Source organism: Onthophagus taurus, chromosome 2, assembly GCF_036711975.1.
Source record: "Onthophagus taurus isolate NC chromosome 2, IU_Otau_3.0, whole genome shotgun sequence".
NCBI classification, from domain to species: domain Eukaryota; kingdom Metazoa; phylum Arthropoda; class Insecta; order Coleoptera; family Scarabaeidae; genus Onthophagus; species Onthophagus taurus.
Genome location: NC_091967.1, coordinates 9,153,245 through 9,174,106, shown reverse-complemented (window position 1 = coordinate 9,174,106; position 20,862 = coordinate 9,153,245). Strand labels below are relative to the sequence as shown.

Below are 20,862 nucleotides of genomic sequence, written 5' to 3'. Positions count from 1 at the left end.
ATCTAGGATGTGCTAGGATCAATCTAAGGTTATGTTGGAATTATAATTTAGTTGTTATTCTCATCTAATTTTATACATGCATGCGTATTACGTTAAAGTATCATTTATTTTTTGAAAGTAGATTACAAAAGTTTGCCTAATTTGAATAGGGAATATAAAGTATTGATTTTCTGATGGAGATGAAGAGATGTTCGTAAAGTTAGAAAAGTTGAAATCGGTTTATCTTGATATAAACTCGCATTATGGTGTACGATTACGGTCATAAACTTAAACAAAGGGCGAATGCCGTGCATCAGTTTGTTTATTGTTGGTTTTCGCAAACCGTCGCGCTGATCCTGGCAGATGTTTTAGAGCTAATATACCCAACCAGACGGAGCAGAAGCTTCTCGACGAAATTTACTCGATGTAAACACCACCGTTAATACACAAATAAAACTGATAGATAGCTATCGGACTTTAATGTTTATCTTTTTCAATGCGTCGAACAGTTAACTGCTCTACTAATGGTGTCCTATTTATCTCTCCATTAGTTGGAAATGCCTGATTACCGTAGTTAGTTATTGATTTAATCATCAACAATCGGTTTGTTGCTATGTTTTACAAAGGTTTTAATAAAATTCTACATTCCCATTAATTCTATTACTTAAAAAGATAGTTTGCAATAAAAGCTGATTGCATGACGTTCTTTCGCGTAAGCTCAAGATAATAATACCCCCCATCTCGCCATTCAAGCCGATTGCTTTGCATGATCCGTTCAAATTAAACCATTTTAATCTAGCGAATGGTCGTTCAATGTTTAGCTTTCAAATTGAGGCAATTTTCATGGCGTAGTCCCCAGAGAAATTTAGATAATCTCATAGTCTACATATATCATTACTATTCGAGCGGCCGCGGTTACGTGTATGATTTTCGAATTCGTCCCTTTCGTTAGAGAAACCAACTACAAATATATCTGATTTGACGGGTAGGGTAATATGAAACCACGTTTCCCGAATGTACCTCGGTTCACGAACGGGGATGTTAAAGGGAAGAAGCCGTAAAATGAAAAGAGGAAATCCCGAGCGAAAAGATAATGAAGGGATTCGCCTTGACATCGTTTCGCCACTCGATACGTTTTCGGGGGTCCTAAAATATGGTTTTGATAAGAATACGCTGGGGAGATGAATTTTCGTCAAATCAATAAGTCTGACAAACTTTTATCTATTCACTCTAATGTTATCGAAATGAAAAGATGTAAAAGTTGTCAAGTAAACGTTATAAATGACATTAGCTCAAAGTCTAAATTATTAGTTTATATAGTAATTAAAATGCCGGGAATTCGGGAATTTAGAACGTGTTGCGATTGCAATTCAATAGTAGAAACGACTCATTCGCCTGGTTTACATGATGATTGTGAATGTAATATGGATTTTCTTGGAACTCAATATGATAGATACAGCTACAAAAGATTTCTATATCCACAAAATATGAAATGGATGCAATGCAGGTATCCAGGAATTTCTAAGAAAACATCATTTAAAAATAAACATTTAACCGCTATTCATTCCCCACCATGGTGGAATTTAAATAAATTTAATAAAATTTCGCTAGGTAGTAGTTTAAACCTTTGCACAAGCGACGAACAATATCAAGAATGTACCAAGTTATCTTCATTGGAAATGAAAAGGGCGGTTGGTTTAGTATATCCATGCTTCATAGATGACAACAATCGAAACAAAAGAAAACTTAGAAGTACAACAAATTTTCGTGACGGTAAGAAACCAAAAGAGCTAACGACAGTCTACAAAAGAGAATGCGACATGACATCATTAAGTACATCAGATTCTGGAACGTTATGCTCTTCTATTCATACACAACGTGAAATACTTCAAGTTCCATCTGTCAATTTGAAGTACAATACTCCTGAGACCAACGTGGAATGTTGTTTAGTAGAAAGGGTGATACCTTTTAAAAGAGACAACACTGGATATTTTGAAGTTGTTTCACCGAATGATAATTTTATACCAGGAAAGACTCGCAAGTCTCGAGGGAAACATAAAAAAAATAAAGTCCAACTTACGACAACAACAGTAACAACACCCGTGTCAGAAGGATTACAAGAAACAAAGATACAAAATAATAAGAAAGATGTGCTAACTCCCATTATTGAGTATAAACCAGATCAAGCACCAACGAATTACGTTACTGCAAAGTCTTACCATTCGATAATAAGAACAAAGGAAACATCTTATACTCCAGACGATATTGAAAACATAAATTATGAAACAAAAAGAATTTCGACGTTACATAAAGAAGATGTAAAAAGAGTGTCGTTTTTAGAGCTTGATAAATTTCCTACCAAAATTAATAAGGATATCGATGCTAAACGATTAAATGATATCAAAATGGAGGATAAATCTTTATCCGCACATTTATCATCATCTAGTGATGATGGAAAACTACCTCCTAGTATTACAAAAATTTTGACTGAATTATTATTAGACCCAGAACACGAAAAAGTCATTAAAAATGTTCTTCATAGTTTAGCACGGAAAGCTGCCATAAGAAAATCGTTATCCAACACCATCTTAGAATTAAAAGGGAAAGAAAAGCTGGGAATATCGAAAAGGAGAAGTTCTGGATCAATCCAGAATGTGAGTAGCTCCGATTTGGACCGTTTGCACTTTGAAAAATATAAAGCATCAGTAGATGTGGCGATTAAATTGTTGGAGGATCGTATGACGAAAAAGATTTACGACGCGGTAAAAAACAAAGAACATAAACGAAAACGGAAAGAAGACACAGAAAAATATTATAAGGATATAGTTACTTGCAGTGTTGATAAAGAGAGTTATGTTAAAGGGAAAGCTCGTCGTGGATTAGATTCGCAAAATTCTTTGCTTTCTTTCAAAGATTTGGCAGGTATGTATAAAACATAATTTATACAACCACTAATACTCACAAAATTACAAACAACGTGTTTTTATTTAAAAAAGAAATGAAAAACGTTCTTAAATTAATGTTGTGATTTCAGAGAAACCATACCCAAGCGAAGATATAAGAACTACGTTAGCATATAACTGTCACGTTAAACCATCTACAAGTCCATTTAAGAAAAATCAAGAAAAATACGAACATCCTCGACGAAATACTTTTAGTATACCGGGTCAAAACCAAAGTAATGTAGGACAACCAACAAATAGTCCGGGAGAAAACAAAGCAAATGATTTTGAAAAAAATGAGGAAAATCCAACGAAAGAAGAAGCATTATTGAAAAAGACTGAATCTAAAACAAAAATTATAAATAGTTCCACCCAACTGAGTAACAATGAATTTACACCAATGCTTCAAAATTGCGAAGAATTAATAGAAACGAATAGTAAGAAAGTATCTCCAGCAGATAATTCTAATGAAGATAGTATGGATTCAAACAATAGTTATCCGAGAGGTTTTCGAGAAGTGTGCCGCAATGATACTAAAAGAAGACGAGAAGATAAACATCCAAGAAAAACATCGCCTGATTATCAAGTAGATAACGAAAAAATCCACCGCTTCCAGCATAAAAAGTATCAAGATAGTAAAACAAGATATAAAAGTAGTTCTCGTGATATTTTGTCAATGAGTGAACATCCACGAAATTCTGTTTATAAACATCCTATAGATTACTGTAATATATCACCTCCAAGAGATTATCGCGATAACAATAATGTTTATGAAAATCAATTTGAAATAAGAGATGTAATTTTATCACCTCCAGGTAATGCGTTATTAATTATAATATTTAACATTAACAATTAACTTACACCTTATCTAGATACATCAATTTCCGAAAAAGATAGTTATGGTCCTCAAAACAACGATAACGGACGATTACCACGTATTCAAGAATCTAAAGAAAATAATAAACCAATACTTAATACAAAAACCATGCAACCTAACCATTACAATCGATTTCATCTGGAATACCCAGACAAATTGTTTAGTAGAAACACCATTGAAAAAGTTGATGCTTTATTCAATAATAATAAACATCCTGTACCATTGGATTATAGCCTAAATCCTAGTAGCAATAGTACATCTGTTACTCGCACTTCGCAACATGACACCCATTCAGTCGGAAGTAAACAATTTTCAACACCACCGATTTCATCTTCTAACGAAGACGAAAAAGTAAGAAAATCAAATAAAAGTAGTAATTTAGGACAAGAAACGAAAATGAAATTTAGTGAATCTACTAATCGATGTCGACGGCTACCACAATATGATGATAACGATGATTCTAGGGATTATAATGAAATTATGCCACCCGAATATTATTGTAATTATGGTTGGTATATGAGACCATATCAAAATAGTCCGATGGGACATTATGATAACTTACCCTATATGAATAGGATTCAACCCAAAAATTATACATCGGCACATAGTTCTCAAGATTCTCTACACGATCCTTATACTTATGGACCTAGTTATTCTGAACGGATTAGGTATACTTGTAGATTTCAAGGAACCGAAAATGCAAACTTAATAAGCTTTGTGGTATTTTTGATGCTATTTATCGGGTTGTTTCAATATCTAAATATTCATATCACGTAACAAAAGTATATATAAGATCAAATCTAAGCATTCTCTTTTGTTTTCTTAAATACTCTCTCAGGATTTAATGTATTGTACTCAAATAATATTTTTAATAATCAAACGTTGTATACAAGTGATTGCATTCAATTTTATTTTGACGAGATACTGTTTGTTGTAATTTAGCTAGTCAATATTGACTGTTTGTAGATAGAATCGGCCAATCCTCTTGTTTATAGTACCTTTAATGATGTTTAACGAAAATCAGTCGACATTAGATAATAAATTGCCAGATGGGATAAGAAATTATAAAAATAGTTTCCTTCCTGACCAATTAAGAGCCGATATCGAAATTTGTATTAAAATAATAATATGTGAACAGAATTTTAAAGTGAAGTATCCAACAATCCAGAAAGAAACTCCATGTGCACAATTATTTCTATAAGATAGTGAATGGAATCGTTTACGTAAATGAGATCGAAAGTGGCATGGATGCCGAGGAATTCACAAGTATCTGGGTATCGTTCTTGGAAAGTAAAGTACTTCTTAAACCAGACAATGCAACTATAACCATTTACATGAATGGCTGCAACTATCTAAAACGGAAATTGTGTCATGACCAATACTTATTTAATTTAACAATAAACTATAAAGTAATAATAAAACAAAAATTTCTGGAAGTTAGACATATTAGACAAAAATTAACAACATAATAAATGTTGCAGCTAATTATATTCGTGCTATTCAATACAGGTCAGACGAGAAGATTTTTTAAGATGAATTTTGTGGAGGAAAGAAAAAGCCTTACTCAAACAATATCATCAAATCTAAAGTACTGTTTATGAAGTAAGCTGAAAAATTGTCATGAATGATGATTAAACCAACGTTGCACGTGGATTCAGAATACCATAAAGTACTGTGAACTTCTTTTTAGGTGTTTTTGTAAGATTTTTTGACAAGTTACTACTTTAAGTCATAGGTAGTTTTTAAAATAAAAAAAATATCAAGATAAATGGAGAAAACACATTTTCTATTCAGTGACAGATCTTCCAACAAAAATATCGGAATGTTTCTCGTGTTAGATGTGAATTTCTTTTACTTTAAGGGTAGTCGAGGGAGTCGATGTATAAGTCATAAGAGTTGACGTGCGAATCGTTCCGTACACATTTTTTATTTTGATTCCGTATGGGAAATCGAATCCAGAGCTGATGTGTGGACCTACATATATGAAAAATATGAAACAGAATTGACATGATTGACTGGTTTAATACTGCGGTGCTGTTTGTTCACATCCAATATTTTTTTAATATTGTCAAAGATTAATGAAAATGATATAACTTGCAAGTTAATACAACCACTTGAACTCATAAGTTTCGTACATATCTTTTTACACAGGATTAATTCCAGTTTAATGTTTTGGTGGAGGAGCCGGTGTTCATAAAACAAACTTTTGATAAAATAAATACTTTTTAGGATCAAGAATTATACCACACGACAATCAATTAACTAAAATTAATCTATTTGATTTAGTGTATTGTTAATACAACCATAAATAATTTATAGCCATTCAACAGTCATTGATTTATTGTGATTAGTCTCTAATTGTCGAAAATTAATATTGAGTTATTGGTATCACCAAGTAATACAAATGATTGATTTACAATAGAAATAATTTCGTGCCAATTATATTTTTCAACTCCCACGCTCAAGATTATAAGAAATTAGTTACATGTTAAAACGAATTTTTGAATCCCCAATTAATGATTCACTGAAATACGAATCCGTTGTTATTCCTGTTGTCGTAAATTGGAAATACCGTCGTAAAAAAATAATAAATCGCCTGCTAACAAGATTTCCTTTGTCACTCCTTTTCGTTCGTATGTTACGTCATAACCGGATTAAAGGAAATTCCATTTTGTCGACGATGTTGTAGAACATAATAATTTTTCGTGCATAAAAGCGTACAATTTTCAAGCGTACCAGAACCCATATTCGCGTTCATTTTATTCAAGAAACGTATATTTGGTTTCATTATCTATCTCATCTTATTGCGACACCGTCGAGTAAGAAGAATGACAGTAGTGCAGCCGCAAAAGGGTGTGTCTGTTTCGTGTTAACATCACACAGAGTAGTTGGAAATGTTAGTTGTAAGTATATATTTCAGTGTAGATCGTATTAACGGCTATTATGTTACAAAATAAACAAGAATTATTACAAGAATTAATATTAATGAATTATTACCTATGAAAACTAGGTTTTTAATTGTATATGCCTGAAATCTGACTAGGTACTCAGAACGCAACGGGAACTAAAACAATATATTCTGATTTATGCAACGATAATTCATCACGTTGGCTTCCCGCAATCTATCTCACGGTATTAAATTAACATTCCATTTGCAGGCATCAGTGACAAATTTTAGCTAGATTTATGAGTACGGATGGTGAAAAACGTTAAAGTGCTTTTTTTGCCTTTTTAAATTTACTAAGTCTTTAATACATCAACAATTTAATCAAAATGTTTGCAAAACGTTTTGTTAGAGAAAGCGTTAGTGGAATAAATTAGTTAACGAGGAAACAACCCAAACAAATGAAACAAAAGGTTTGGTTGGTTTTGTGTTTTCTCCGTTTTAGTTTTCTTTTAAGAAGAGGACCTTCCGCCCCCATTCATTCCCCGTCTAAACACTTATTTACACAATGGGAGCAAACTTAGAGGCGAACAATGGTAGTTGATACGAGCATTTTATTTGCTCGCGAACACCGGCTCGTCCGGTAGTAGCACGATTGTTCTCGGGTGCAACGATTACAAACTTATTTAAGTGCATAATTTATAAACTCGTTCCGCTTTGAGATGTTTGTTCAAAAAGTATCTTATTTACATGATACTCAAGACCACCCGCTTTATCCCCCTCTTATGTATTTGGAGGAAGTTTCATGCTGAACAAAAACTTTTCACTGTAAACATGGGTTGCGAACGTATATTTGCAGATTTCTATCTCGGTTCGCAGTTTACTCAGTCACAATATAGCCGCTCGACGATTTTCTGTTTAACTTTTGAACTATCCGATACCACCTAATCAATACACGTATACATATACGACCCCAATAGATATTATTTCTATGTTAAGTACTAGTATATTCATCAAAACTTTATATTTTGTTGTTCAGGAATAATTATATGAGTTTTCCCTTCTATTCCAAACATTAGCTCTAAATATAATGAAGCAAATAGCTTGAATAAAGCGAGTAAACATGTACATTGTAGTGTGTAAGTTATAATGTCGAGGTATAATTTGTGACTGTTGAATCCTATGGTTTATGGCAACAACGTGTATAGTTTGTGATACATGTGCAACCGCAGATTACACGCTTAAGCATCTCCTTTGCTTAGATGTTGTGTACTGATGCATATATACCGACGTTGTGGTAGAATTGATTACAAATATTATAGGAGAGAAGGGGTAATATTCCAATAAATAATTAAATTATTAATGAAGAATAAAATTAAACCATTCATAGTAGCAATTTTTATCCCAGCTTAAATTTTTTACTTTCTATAATAAACCAAATCATTATTGATGAAGGTATTAAGGAGTATAATATAATATTGATACATCCCATTTCTTTGTTGACTTTATGGTGGCATATGATAGCATTCTCCGACCTTAACTGTACCAAGCAATAAATGAGTCAAAAATTCCTGAAAAACTTATTGCGCTAACCTAGACAGACATTCGAAACAAAATTATTTAAGATAGCATTGGAAAAAGTCATAAGAGATGCAGAACTAGACATTACAGGCACAATTCTCAATAAGTCCACTCAGATTCTTGCGTATGTTAATGTCGTGGATATTATATTGTGATCAGTAAGGAAAGCTAAATAAGCCGTGTCGACTCTGGAAGCAGCAGCGGGGACGATGCCTCGTTATCAATGAGGCAAGGACAAAGTTTATGGCAGTCACGGATAATAGAAGACTGCGAGATGCTGGACAAAACATGACAATTAGTGATCAGAATTGAACTAAAATTAGAACTAAAACTAGAACTAACACTAGAACCTTTCGGGTTTTGCCGTGCGTCTTTTAAGAAAAGGTTTGACGTTTTGGATTAACTTTTTCAGAAATTGGTTCGAAGTGAAGGTTTTGCCTTCGTACTTATAGTGATCAGAACTTTGAGATTGTCGCAGAATTTCAGTACCTAGGAACATCACTCAATGTAGATATCAACATGACTACACTAATTAACAAACGCATCTTATGTGGAAATAAATGCTATTTCGATCTGTCCAAGTACCACCTACTACTAATAAGACCCTTACAATACCCATTTTGGCGTATGATTCCGAAGCGTGGACTCTAACTAAAAAAGATGAATCTATGCTAGCCACATATGAAAGAAAGGTGCTGCGTCAAATATACAGGTGATCTATGTATCAGGAGTATGAAGAAGAAGTTACAACTTTAAACTTTATAATGCCTATAGATCATCTGGAAATAGAAATATAGTGACAATTATGAAGGTGGGCAGAACTGGCGACGATGACCCAGTAAAAAAGATATTTACGGCAGAAGCTATAGGTAATAAACGTAGAGGAAGATAGTAGTATAATAATGAGAGTTCTGGAGCGGAAGTTGCTCCCTGTGCTCCCTGCGCATGCGCACCAACCAAATTTTTTTTCCATGATTTTAAATTTTCGCACGCCATCTATCCCTCCCATCAGGTAAATTTAAATTTTAAAAATATAACAGAGCCATCTATCGCCCATCAGGTGAATTAAAATTTTAAAAATATAATAACGCCACCTATCACCCATCAGGTAAATTTAAATTTTAAAAATATAACAGACAACAAATATAATTTCCGGCCCAACTTAAAAAGATGACAGCGCCATCTATCGTTCATCAGGTAAATTTTAAGCTGCGCCATCTATCAATCATCAGGTAAATTTTAAGCTTCGCCATCTATCTGCCATCAGGTAAACCAACCCTTTTTTAGTTTAACTACACACCACCAGACAGCGCCACATGAATTTTGAATTTCAAATTTCCCGCGCTGTGACGTCACTTCCTGCGCATGCGCAGGGAGCACAGAGAGCAACTTCCGCTCCAGAACTCTCATTATTATACTACTGAAGATCTCAACTACCTTGGAGAGATGGTGTGACGGAAAACACCAACAAAATGGGTACTTTTATTTTTTTTGTTGCTTTCGGGCTAAGGGGAACTGTGATGTATAAGATTTTTGTAACTTACACCTTAAAAAGATTTAGGGAAACTCTAGGTCCTTGATGAACTTTAGTATTGCTCCAAGGTTTTGTTCCTTAATGTAAGTAGGTGTCAGGCAAACCTTTCCGAAAATATTGTGTCTTAGGCGACCTCTGGCGATATAATCATACGGAATATGTTCAGCAGTCCTGACTTCTCATTGCAAAGTCGACAAGTTTGATTCTCAGCTTACCCAATGTTGAAGAGATGGTATTTTAGCGACGTAGAACTTGACAGAAAACTTGAGGGCGCCCTTAGGTATGCTATGCCGATAAGATCAAACTTTTTTAGTTTTCTTAATGTTGAGTATTCGAAACTGGACAACACGAGCAAGGGACAGGAAGCAATGGAGATTGAAGCTTCAAAAGAAATGATGATGATGTTGAGATTGTGCTTATTCTGTGATTGAGTTTATTGTTGTGCTTAATTGCCAACTTAATAGCTAGAAACGATTCAGTTAGAAACACCAATGAAAGTGGAATTTGGAAGCAACAAAACCAATTTAACAGTGTTGTGTCATCTTAGAAACTGGTGAATTATTGGTAGTGATGTCAAGATTCCAAATATAGAAATGTAATTGATTAAATATTGTCCATTTCAACTTTAAATTGAGTGTTATATATATATATTTTGATCATATTAATAATTAAATTGAAAGTTGTAATAACAAATGAACATAGAGGCTCAATGGTCTAGGGGTATGATTCTCGCTTTGGGTGCGAGAGGTCCCGGGTTCAAATCCCGGTTGAGCCCATTTTTTTTTTAATTTTATTGTATTTATTTATTTTTTATTATTTATTTATAATGTCGTATTTAAATAAAACTTACAAATATATATTAAACGTCATTTTAAATTAATGCAATTAAATTACTAGGTCATTTTTTAAGATATTGTGTGTTATTAATAGCAAATAAGCAAATATGGTAACAAGATACTTACATTGTACATCTAGCAGTAAAGATACGTTAAGAGGTTGCAATAGGGCTATATGGTGCACGATGCAGGTAAGGGTGGCGTTGTGATGAGCGCGCATAACCCTTTCAAGACGCGCATCGTTCCTTGCCCCGACTTTCTGTTCGCGCACCGTCTCGGTGAGATTAAGGGCTTGGAAGGGCACTTCTGGAGCGTCCAGTAACGCAAGAGACCCGAGAGTTAATTCCCATGAGAGTGACGGTTTCGGATTACCGCCATCCACAACACAAGATACCGTCAAGTCGGTGTTTTCCTTTACCGGTATAAATAGGTTGCCCGGATCCAAGATTCTGTTGTCGATTAATAAGTACGGTTTTTTCGGTGGATCTGAAATACAAAAAGAAAAATCTCAATAAGTTGTATTAATTCAGAAATGTAAAACGGAAGGCGACGGAATGTATAAAGGTATTTTAAAAACATTCAGTAAAAAGGGCTCGACGTTATGAAGGAACTTTTCCTTTTGTACCTTAATGAACGAATTTGCATAAATTTTAATACGTCGCAAATTGTCTGCTAACGACGTTAAAATGGAAATACGAAACGGAAATGTAGCCGCGGTGATGTGAAATATGAACGTGCCAACGCTTTTAAATTAACGAATAAGTATAGTTTAGCGAACCGTAGATAGTTCGCCCTACGAAAACCTCTCATTTATAAATACACTTATCCGAATTCTAATTTACTCCTATTCACTTTATAACTATACAGAAATTTATGTAAATTAAATTCGAGCTTTGCATTCGATTAAATTAGTTTCTTCTTTAAAAATGATTAAACTTGCAGCTTTCTTCGTCGAAAAAAGCATTATTGATTTTTATGTAAACTCGAACTTCTACAGGCGTTGTTGCATTTAGCCATAAAAAAACCGTTCAAACTCCGCTAAACAAGATAACACAATCAGTATTCTCTTTGCAGACCCGGAAAACCCATTTAACTTTGTTTTCGCACGGCTCTGGTTCATCGATACGTATATTTTGAAAAAAACGGTTAGTTATATCAGTATGCAATGTATTGTGGTGTATAATTGAATTTAGAACACTTTTTTTGTAGATTATTAAAAAAACTCACACAACAGTCGCAAAACATAAATAAAAAATACTTTGTGTAGAATTGTAGTTTAAGTGTAAATATTTCTGGCAGTTTTAAAACGATGTTGGAGACAAAGGAGGGTCCTTTTGTTCCTAGAACTAACGAAATAACAATATCATTCTGCAAATATTTGGGAGATAGCACGTCCTCAGGCGTGCAATTTAAACTGTAAACACACCAAAACGGACCAACTCAAATAGGATATCTTCAACAATTAACTCTATCTTTATCTAGAAAGTTAAAAGGATTAAAAAAAAATTAAGTCAACTAAGATAAATTGGTTATTTATTAGGATCCGATCTCTAAATATTTTGATAAGACAACGTTATCCCTCTTAACTTTTCGATCCGCTCTCTCGCTAAAGATTTCGTAACTTCACCCCAGTCGCTGTCCAGAATAACAATGTGTATGCTTTCGAAATTTCTATAGGCTTTCCTCGAACTGTTGATCTCCATACATCTAATATAGATGATAAGGCTCCCGGTATGACCGGAATGTAAATTACTCTCCGGAAGTATGAAACTTTATTTATTTTTGAATTTAATTTAAATTTATGTTAAATTGGCTTAACATAAATTACAGTAAAACCTCGATATAACGGATTAATACGGAGAAGGGAGAGTTCGATATAAAAAAAATTTAATTTGCACTTTAAACTGTTTGAATTAATAATCTTAATGCAGACAAATTCGAACAGCTATCCAACGCTGAATAACAACTAACACATATCTCATCCATCTCTTGCCGTCACCCTCTCTCCCAAAATCTGCTTCCTGTTCATCGCCTCTTCCTTCAGCTCACTACATCCTCTCAACATATGTTCCAACGTCCCCCAATCCTTACCACATCGTCCGCCCAATTCGCTCTCTCCGCATTGCCACAGCGGAATTTGGCCACCAATCTTTTCCACTCCACGTCTCCTTCAATCAACAGATACTTTGGCAATTCTTCAGTCACTATCTCCCTATACCTTTCATTATATCTTCCTTCCAGTATCTGTGACCTTCTCTCCTGCCTCTGTATGTCCCTGTCTCTATCCCTCAGTTCTCTCCACATTTCCTTCCCTATCTCCTTGCCCATACATATATCAACCTCCTCTCCTTGATTTCCCACTAGAACTCTCCCAGTGTCCTGCAATGCGGTACTTAAATGTTCTTCTCTCAGCTTCCACCCTTATTCCATCCACCTTACCCTCTTCCCTCACTATATACCCTGGAGCCTCCCTCGCCAACCCTAGTACCTATCTCTAATACCTTGTTCTTTCCATCCCCATACTTCTGCGCTGTACATCATTGCGGTCCTCACCAAGCCCTCAAACATAACTTTCCTTTTTCCCACATCCATTCCCTAAAGTTCTCTCTGCATCCCCAATATCAACCCTATTACCCTCAGAAAACACATATCCCAAGTACGTATACTATTTCACTTCCTCTATCATACTTCATAATCTTTGTCTTCTCGACATTTACCTTCAACTCCTTTGCCTTAAAATATCTGTCCGGAGACTTTATCATTTCCTTCATCTCCACCCCTTCTCTTGCCACCACCACCAAGTTCCTCTATAATTGTCCAACGCCCCTTTACTCGCCTTTTCATGCAGTGGGCATATTACTCAAATTCTCCACCTGTCTGGAAACCCCTCCTTATACCCCTCCTTTCTTCACCGTCTCCGTCGCCTCCAACCATGCCTTATTCTGGATCTCATCCTCTCCTAGCGCCCTTCCCCTCGTCAGCATCCTCAAAATGAAATTTTCCATCCGAAATTTTACAGTATTTAAATGAATCATTACGTAAAGATAAATATAACGAAATTTGGTGATGGTAATTCTAATCTAGTACTGTCAATACACGCAAATAATAAATATCCGTACTTAACGATTAATTATGTCAGATTGCGTATTGTGTTATCTATTTGCTGCATATTGTTATCGAATTTCGCGGGCTGCCGTATTATTAATACGTGATTTGTTATTATGTCGTGTGCAGAAGCGCGCATTGATGCCCTAATTAGCAATAAATATAATGGGATGGATACGAAGACTACGTTATTTAGCAGATCGAAATTATGAATGATATTTACAATCAATCGTAAAATAATGTTTTAAATTATTTAGAACTTGTGTCTATAATAAAATGGATTGATATTTACAACAAATTAGAACAAAACATTTTCGTTAGTATTAATGCTCGTTCGTTCGTTATCGTTATTCGTAATTGAAAATTTAATTGAATAGGGATAAGTGGTAGTAATGATGGAGTGTTTTATGAAATAATACGGCTTTATTAATAATGAGGTTAATAATGTGTTTTGGCGCGAAACATTAATGTTGTGTTAAGTAAAAAGTTTAACTACGTTATTTTAAATGGTATCAGCATTGATTGATAATTTCATATTGGCATTTACATAACGTATCAATCACGAGCTTTTGGTTAGGTCGGTTGACATCCTGGAGGACACTGTTTACGGTATCGCAAATTGCCTGGTCGCCAGTCGATGCCAACACATATAGAGGGTACGCTTCTACGACAGTCACGATCACAAATGATTGGCATAAATTACTCGTCTGGTATATACGAGCCGTTCGATAACCTGTAATTGATATAACTCACTCCGGCAGGGTTCCGATCGCATTATTAGAACGACGACGGAGACCGCAAAGTTGTCCGTTACGATGCGTGCACCTTAATGATATATATCATCCGCCTTCATTACACCGTAAATGGTTTATTAGGGGATGGGTACTGTGACCGCTACGTGCCGTTCATTAGTTATGAAATACCGCAGTGTGGCGGTAGCTTAGTGGGCGAGTTACTGCCACTGACACAGAGGACCGGAGAGCTTTAATCGCAAACCCCAACACCGGAAAGTCGCAGCTCATACCAACACAAAGGATTGGTCTCCAAACCTACCGTTACAATACCGAATACCCGACAATTTGTAAAGACTGATGATTGTACGAACGAATAGGTAAACAATGCCGCTTTGCATTTGTTTTGCTTTTTTGAATTGAACATGGTGGATTGCAAAAAAGCCCAAAATAGAAGCGTTTCAAAAATTGTTTTTTTTTTGAAAGGCTACATTTAACTTTTGTTTTGCTAAAACTGTTTTTTTAATCAATAATTTAGATTCTTTTTCAGAAAGACAAATTAGTATTAATATTAAGAAAATTTCTTGGGTATTTTTTATTCCACCTAGTTTACCAGCCAATATCTTCGTTGTCTTTAGAGGTAGTCTTCATCTAAAACCGGGTTTTGTCAATATCATGCATTATTATCAGTAGCAGAAAAAAGTAACCAACGTCGTCGTGTACTCACTCAATCTCGTGTGCAGCTGTTATGGAACCCATTTAAAAAAATTCCATATTTGTCCATTTGAAAATAGCACACTTTTAGCAATCTAAATCCGGTCAATACACGTCGGGCAAAACACAGACCTAATAAACAACTCTACACATATAATCGCTAAATTGACTTTTTTTAATACAACTATTTATTTGGTACGAACAGAAAGCTAAGGCAGTATTAATCATATAGAAAATTTTCTGGTCTTTCTATCGGTGCAAAATAAAAATCGAATACGAGATTATTATATTCGATATTACATTTTTATATATTTTATTTTTCAATTTTCATTAATAAAAATTTCATTAGAATAAAATAAAAAATATGTAGATATATGCATAGGTGCTGCAGTTGTCAATCGATAAGTCCGCATTCCACTGCGGTTTTAGTTCACGATTAGAAGCTATGCAGAATTGGAAGTGCAGATTTGAATGCACTACTGATCAGAGAATCATTCTATTACATAGATTAGCTCTTAAAGCTAATTGGAATTGCCATAGATAAATTAAACTTATCCAGTAGTAATTAGAAAATATGAACGATTATATTAAAAGTTAATGATTACAAATTTAATTTTGTAACTTGAAAGTAATAAACTCCTTCATTACAGTAATTATGACATTCTACAAATAACTGTGTCACCATTTTCGGTAATAGTCGCACGTAGAACTAATCAAGCCGGTTACCAATATCAATTCGTTGCAGTAACGACCTAACTTTTATTTTTATTTCAGGCTCGTTACCACTTATGAGTTAGGAGAATCGATTGGTAGTTTCGAAACGTTGGTAAAAGTTATTATTACTCTACAGCTGAAACTTCAGGTATTTGGTGACACCATTAAATGAAACGATCATTGTTATCGATATCGTTGACGAAATATAAATGACATACATTCACGTTTTCAAAAGGAAAAATGTTATAATACCGGAATTTATTTTGTAAGAAAATCTGGCAATTCAATTATGTTTTATGACCATGAAAAGATTTAGAATATTTCGGAATATTGAATAAAATTGAACTTAAATACATTTTTATTGTCAATTTTGGGTTTTCTATATCTTTATTTTCGAAATAGCTGTAGAAACTTTCTATTCTTTCCCGTTAATGGGTGGTTTCATTCTTTTAATGGATTTTGTGATAGAAGCAATTTTGTCAAGCGCCTTTAGCAAAATCACTTACGTTAATTCGTCTTTTTTCTTTTCACCATTTTTAGTGGTTGGAAAAAATCAATACATTTTCTTATCGAAATTGAAGTGCGTTTGTGAAGATAAAGATAAAAATTTTATTAGTTTAAAAATGTTTATGATAAGTACTTATAATTTTATTTTATGACCGGTTAAGGAAGAGAAAAATAAGTTCGAGAAGACAGCAAGAACAAAGCTTTTACCATGAAAAGAAAATATGTATTTCCAGTTCTCCAAGTCAATATCTTGGTATAAAGTTTTCCGACCTCGAGAAACAATTTCCCTGGAGTGCTTATAAACATTACTCCAAGTAAAAATCAAGGACTTGTTTGCGACACCCTCTGCGAAGGATATTTTTATCAATAAGTCTCATACAGGGTTTCTGTCACGTTTGAAGACTTTTGCAACGTCGGAGGATATTGCGTCCAAGATGGTCAACAAAAGGTTCATTAGTGTGAACGTTCGGTTCAATCACGATCCTTCCTTCTCCACGCCACCGATAACTTGTACGTTCGGTGCCAACTGAGATTGCAGGAAATGTGTTATTACCGCTCCAGTTTACTTCCGGATTGCCCTAAATGTGACTTGAAGTTAGCTACCGTTTTACTTTGTTAACTATAGAACGAAACTTCCGTTGTTATCGAGATCGTCGGACATCGATTGGGTTATAGATTGAGAAATAGAAAATGAGACATAAAAAATGTGCTGTATCTTTTACTTTAAAATGGCTCTTGGAAGCACTTTAACCCGTTACCATAAAATCGGCAAGTTCATTCGATGCAGGCGATAAATTTATATGTAATTTATTTTCCTCAGCGGTATTATGAACTTGAGTCGTAAACCCCGCGCGAAACTAGAGGACTAATAAAACCCCTTTTATCGCCTTTCCACTGTAATCGATTGGAAAGCAAAACAGGAGATTCAACACGCTCCGCTCAAGCGCACTGGTTATCCCTGCTAATAAATATTTAATTTAGATCAGTTGAGTACTGTCCAATTTGAAACTTTATGACTTCACAATTTTACATCAGTGAAATCGTTTATTGAGTCAATCGAAAAAGTTTTATAGTCATATAAACATTGAAGTAAATTTATTGCGGTGGAGTATTACGAATATACACGCCTTATATTTTCTCTTGTATGTACATTTATAGCTTTTGTTGTATGAAACCATTGCGAACATTGAGTGTTGCTTTGCGGTTGAAGCTCTTTGTCCGGAGTGACCCATCTAGCGAGGATGTCGAGCCGCCGCGATTGTCAACGATATTTTATCTTTTATCTTATATTATCAAGAAATATAAATCTTTTTAAATTATTATATAAATTGTTACATATAAAAGCACCCAACCTCAACAATTTGTGTAACTGTATTTTCGTTGGTTTATGAAGGAAAAAAAATAATAAAACGTGTTATTTTATGTTTAGACATGCATGGATTTAGTAGCGCTAGTAGTTGCGCCAATTCTATTTGCACGCCAGTAAAGGTCTACACTACATGTGCAAAAACAAAATAAGTGACACGCCAGTTCAATTTTTAAAGAGTATTGCACAGTGCGCAATATGTCGAGTGAACTTTCGGAAGCATGCAAAATAGTCGCTAAACTTTTAGTGGAAAAAAAGATAAAAGAAATGTAGAAAAGAAACGACGTGTCTCGGTTAAACCATGGATTCGTCGACCTACTTCTCCAAAACTTCTACGAGAACTCGCAGCAGAAGATTCTGCAAGGTAGAAGAATCATCTACGAATGACAAAGCAAATTTTGATACTCTTCTGGATTATGTTCTGACAAGCACTAGTATGTATATCCCATAAACAGGGATAAGATTCATAGCCTTCAAGAAATTTGATTGTCAGTTCTGCCGACCACTTTTTTTAGCTGTTATAAACTCTATAAATTAGGACACAAATTTTGTTTTGTCATCACTGGCGCCAGTGATTTCAGAAGGGTGCAGACTTTTCCGATCCATGCATGCATGATTTCAACTTGCATGCCAGTTGATGTTTACACATGTAATTTAATTTCACTACATCCATGCATATCTGAATTCACCTTTAACCAAGGCCAACGGAAGCATGTCTGGTTAACGTCTTCAGACGTATGATTTGGGTTAAGCCGCACTTCTCTAAGGACGACAGATTCGAAGACATTCGCTAAACCCGAATGTGTCTAGTTCTTCCGTTAGTTTTCCATAAATCTTCTACGTTCAAATGATAGACTTTACGCACGGCAGAAAAGTGTCCAAGCTATGCTTTTATTTCAATTATATGGGTAGTAGTTGCTATTCGATATTCACTAGAATACTGATGTTGATTTATAGATAAGTAATACATTCAACAAGAAGATTTATAATCTCATCGGTAAAAAACCATGACCAAATATCCAAAATATTTGATGAATTACGTACTGGTCCTTTTACGCCTGTTGAGGTTGTATTTATATTTTTTGCTCGAATTTGTACCCTCTTATTAGATGGATGCTTCTTACATTTTGTTAGGTTGTTCTCTATTGCACCCTAAAATTGAAGAAAAAATGTTTCATTCACCTTTAAATATAATTATTTTATATAAATCTAATCATAATATACATAAACCAATGTCACTATACTAATAATATCGTAGATAAGAAAATCTCCCAAACGGTATTGTTTCAATGAGACCCCAGACAATCCCATATCGAATAATTGGGAGCAGTTGTGAGTCAGCATGGAGAGCGTTCCTCTGTTTGTCGATCCCAATCTTTCGGTATACACCACATTGAAATTATAATTGTATAATCTAACTTGTGGTGGGCAAATAGAGATACTTGGTCGATGGAAGGTCTAATGGGAATTGTCCGCTCGCTCCCTTGCGTTTCCATCGGCTGGTTAAGTTAGATTATGCAACTGCCTTCCTCCTAACTGCGGACGACGGCTGCAATGTTCCAAGATGCAATTCATAAGTTACTAACTAGTTACAATGGTATTGGAGTAATTGCTTTGCACTATTCGAGTTAAAGAGGGAACATCTTGAATACGACATCTATTCCCGTTTCTACAACAAATCGAAATTGATCAATATCATAAATCTCATCAATTAAGGAAAGTTTTCTATTTTAGTTGATCATACAGAACACCTATATTAAATTCTCAAATAATAGTTTTTCTTTAGTTTGATCTGATAGTAAGATCGAACTAAATGACTTTTCTATAACTTTCTTTTGAAAAGAGTTATTGCGAATGAAAGAATTCATCACATTGACATTTAATTAAGGCTATCTGAGTGCTTCCACTTGTTTAATCGCGCAGTCGCTGTAGAAACTTAATAAAGGACGTTTATAATCAGATATGGAAGCCCTCCAAATGTACTCACCCAATGGGACTGGGTTATTTATTTTCACTCTGTTCGCTAGGGTGTCATGAAAAGGAACGTGGAACATGTTACGATAACCGAATGTAGTACATATACCGTGGAACGGTATTTGTTTTCACGATGGACGTTAGCGAAAAGAAGTAAATTCGATTATTGAATTATAAACATGTTGTTCCTTCATTTTCTACACGCACATTAGTAATGCTAGTATTTTACTGTTGACGGTTTTCATAGAATCGGAGACTTTTCTCAAGTTGAGACTGCGATAAATATTTCAGTTCGCTCGGAACTAGATCACAAACTTCCGCAAGCTTCGTTCGGTAGGGTAAATTTGATAAAATTTATATCTGTTTTTACTTCAAATGATGGCTCTTTGTTGGAACGCTTCAAAGCTTTTCGTTCGTTAGCGCGATATGTTCAATATAATTTTTTTTTGGTTTTCTGTCTTCGTTACTTTTTCATGATGGTAATTTACTTTTACCTTACCAACAAAGTTATATTCGTTTTATTCGATACACCCTCTCAAAATAAATAACATTATACAGGAACCTTAATTAAAACACGGTCCAACTTACTTTCATTTACTTCCCCTTTCGAATTGCTGCAATAAAAACACATGCAGTTGAGCGTGCTCTTCGTTCGCCTGATGAAACTTTTAACGTCAAAACACGTGCTGCTGCACGAATTTGTGAAAGTTCGCAGGAGAACTCTAGTGAACTCCGGATTATCGTATGAATAACGTTTTTCCGTATTAACAGCGAGCACTTAATGAATACATAATTTTATGAAGAATGGGCATTTTAATAAGTACTTTCCAAAACATAAAGCTTCGTTTTAGCAAACTCATAACGTTATACGAACTTTTAATGAATTATTTATTAAACGTCAGATATTTAATTTCACACGTTCACCTCTAGTACTAGAAGTAAAATTAATTCAATTTAAATTGTTAAACTATGAGACAGCTTCTGACCGCACTCGTTTCGTGTCGACTTTATCATCGTCCACATACGTCCCGCAATTATGTTTGAAATATTAAACCTGTCTGCGAAGAAAGAGTCGGTGTCATAATGTAATTGCTCTGCAGGGGTTATTCGAGACATCA

The 20,862-nt window shown here is 34.6% G+C and overlaps 2 protein-coding genes and 1 non-coding gene across 4 annotated transcripts in view; 2 read left to right on the top strand and 1 right to left on the bottom strand.

The window, feature by feature from the left end:
• LOC111427073 (irregular chiasm C-roughest protein teiresias) overlaps positions 1-20,862 on the bottom strand; it is a 109,972-nt gene that overhangs the window by 35,483 nt on the left and 53,627 nt on the right. For both annotated transcript variants that reach the window (XM_023062043.2, XM_023062044.2), the window contains exon 4: positions 10,760-11,119. In XM_023062043.2, the coding sequence (XP_022917811.2) occupies positions 10,760-11,119 (360 nt within the window). The remainder of the gene's footprint in view (positions 1-10,759; positions 11,120-20,862) is intronic.
• On the top strand, positions 1,242-4,694 carry LOC111427071 (uncharacterized). The gene is made up of 3 exons (XM_023062041.2): positions 1,242-2,901; positions 3,014-3,736; positions 3,794-4,694. The coding sequence occupies exons 1-3, from the start codon at positions 1,308-1,310 to the stop codon at positions 4,573-4,575; spliced, it is 3,099 nt and encodes a 1,032-aa protein (XP_022917809.2). The 5' UTR covers positions 1,242-1,307; the 3' UTR covers positions 4,576-4,694.
• TRNAP-UGG (transfer RNA proline (anticodon UGG)) lies at positions 10,501-10,572 on the top strand. The gene has a single exon. It is a non-coding gene; the product is annotated as a tRNA-Pro (tRNA).

Coding starts and splice junctions, on each gene's coding strand:
- LOC111427071 (XM_023062041.2), top strand. CDS start 1,308: ATGCCGGGAATTCGGGAATTTAGAACGTGTTGCGATTGCAATTCAATA. Junction 2,902..3,013: donor TTCTTTCAAAGATTTGGCAG/GTATGTATAAAA, acceptor TTGTGATTTCAG/AGAAACCATACCCAAGCGAA. Junction 3,737..3,793: donor TGTAATTTTATCACCTCCAG/GTAATGCGTTAT, acceptor CACCTTATCTAG/ATACATCAATTTCCGAAAAA.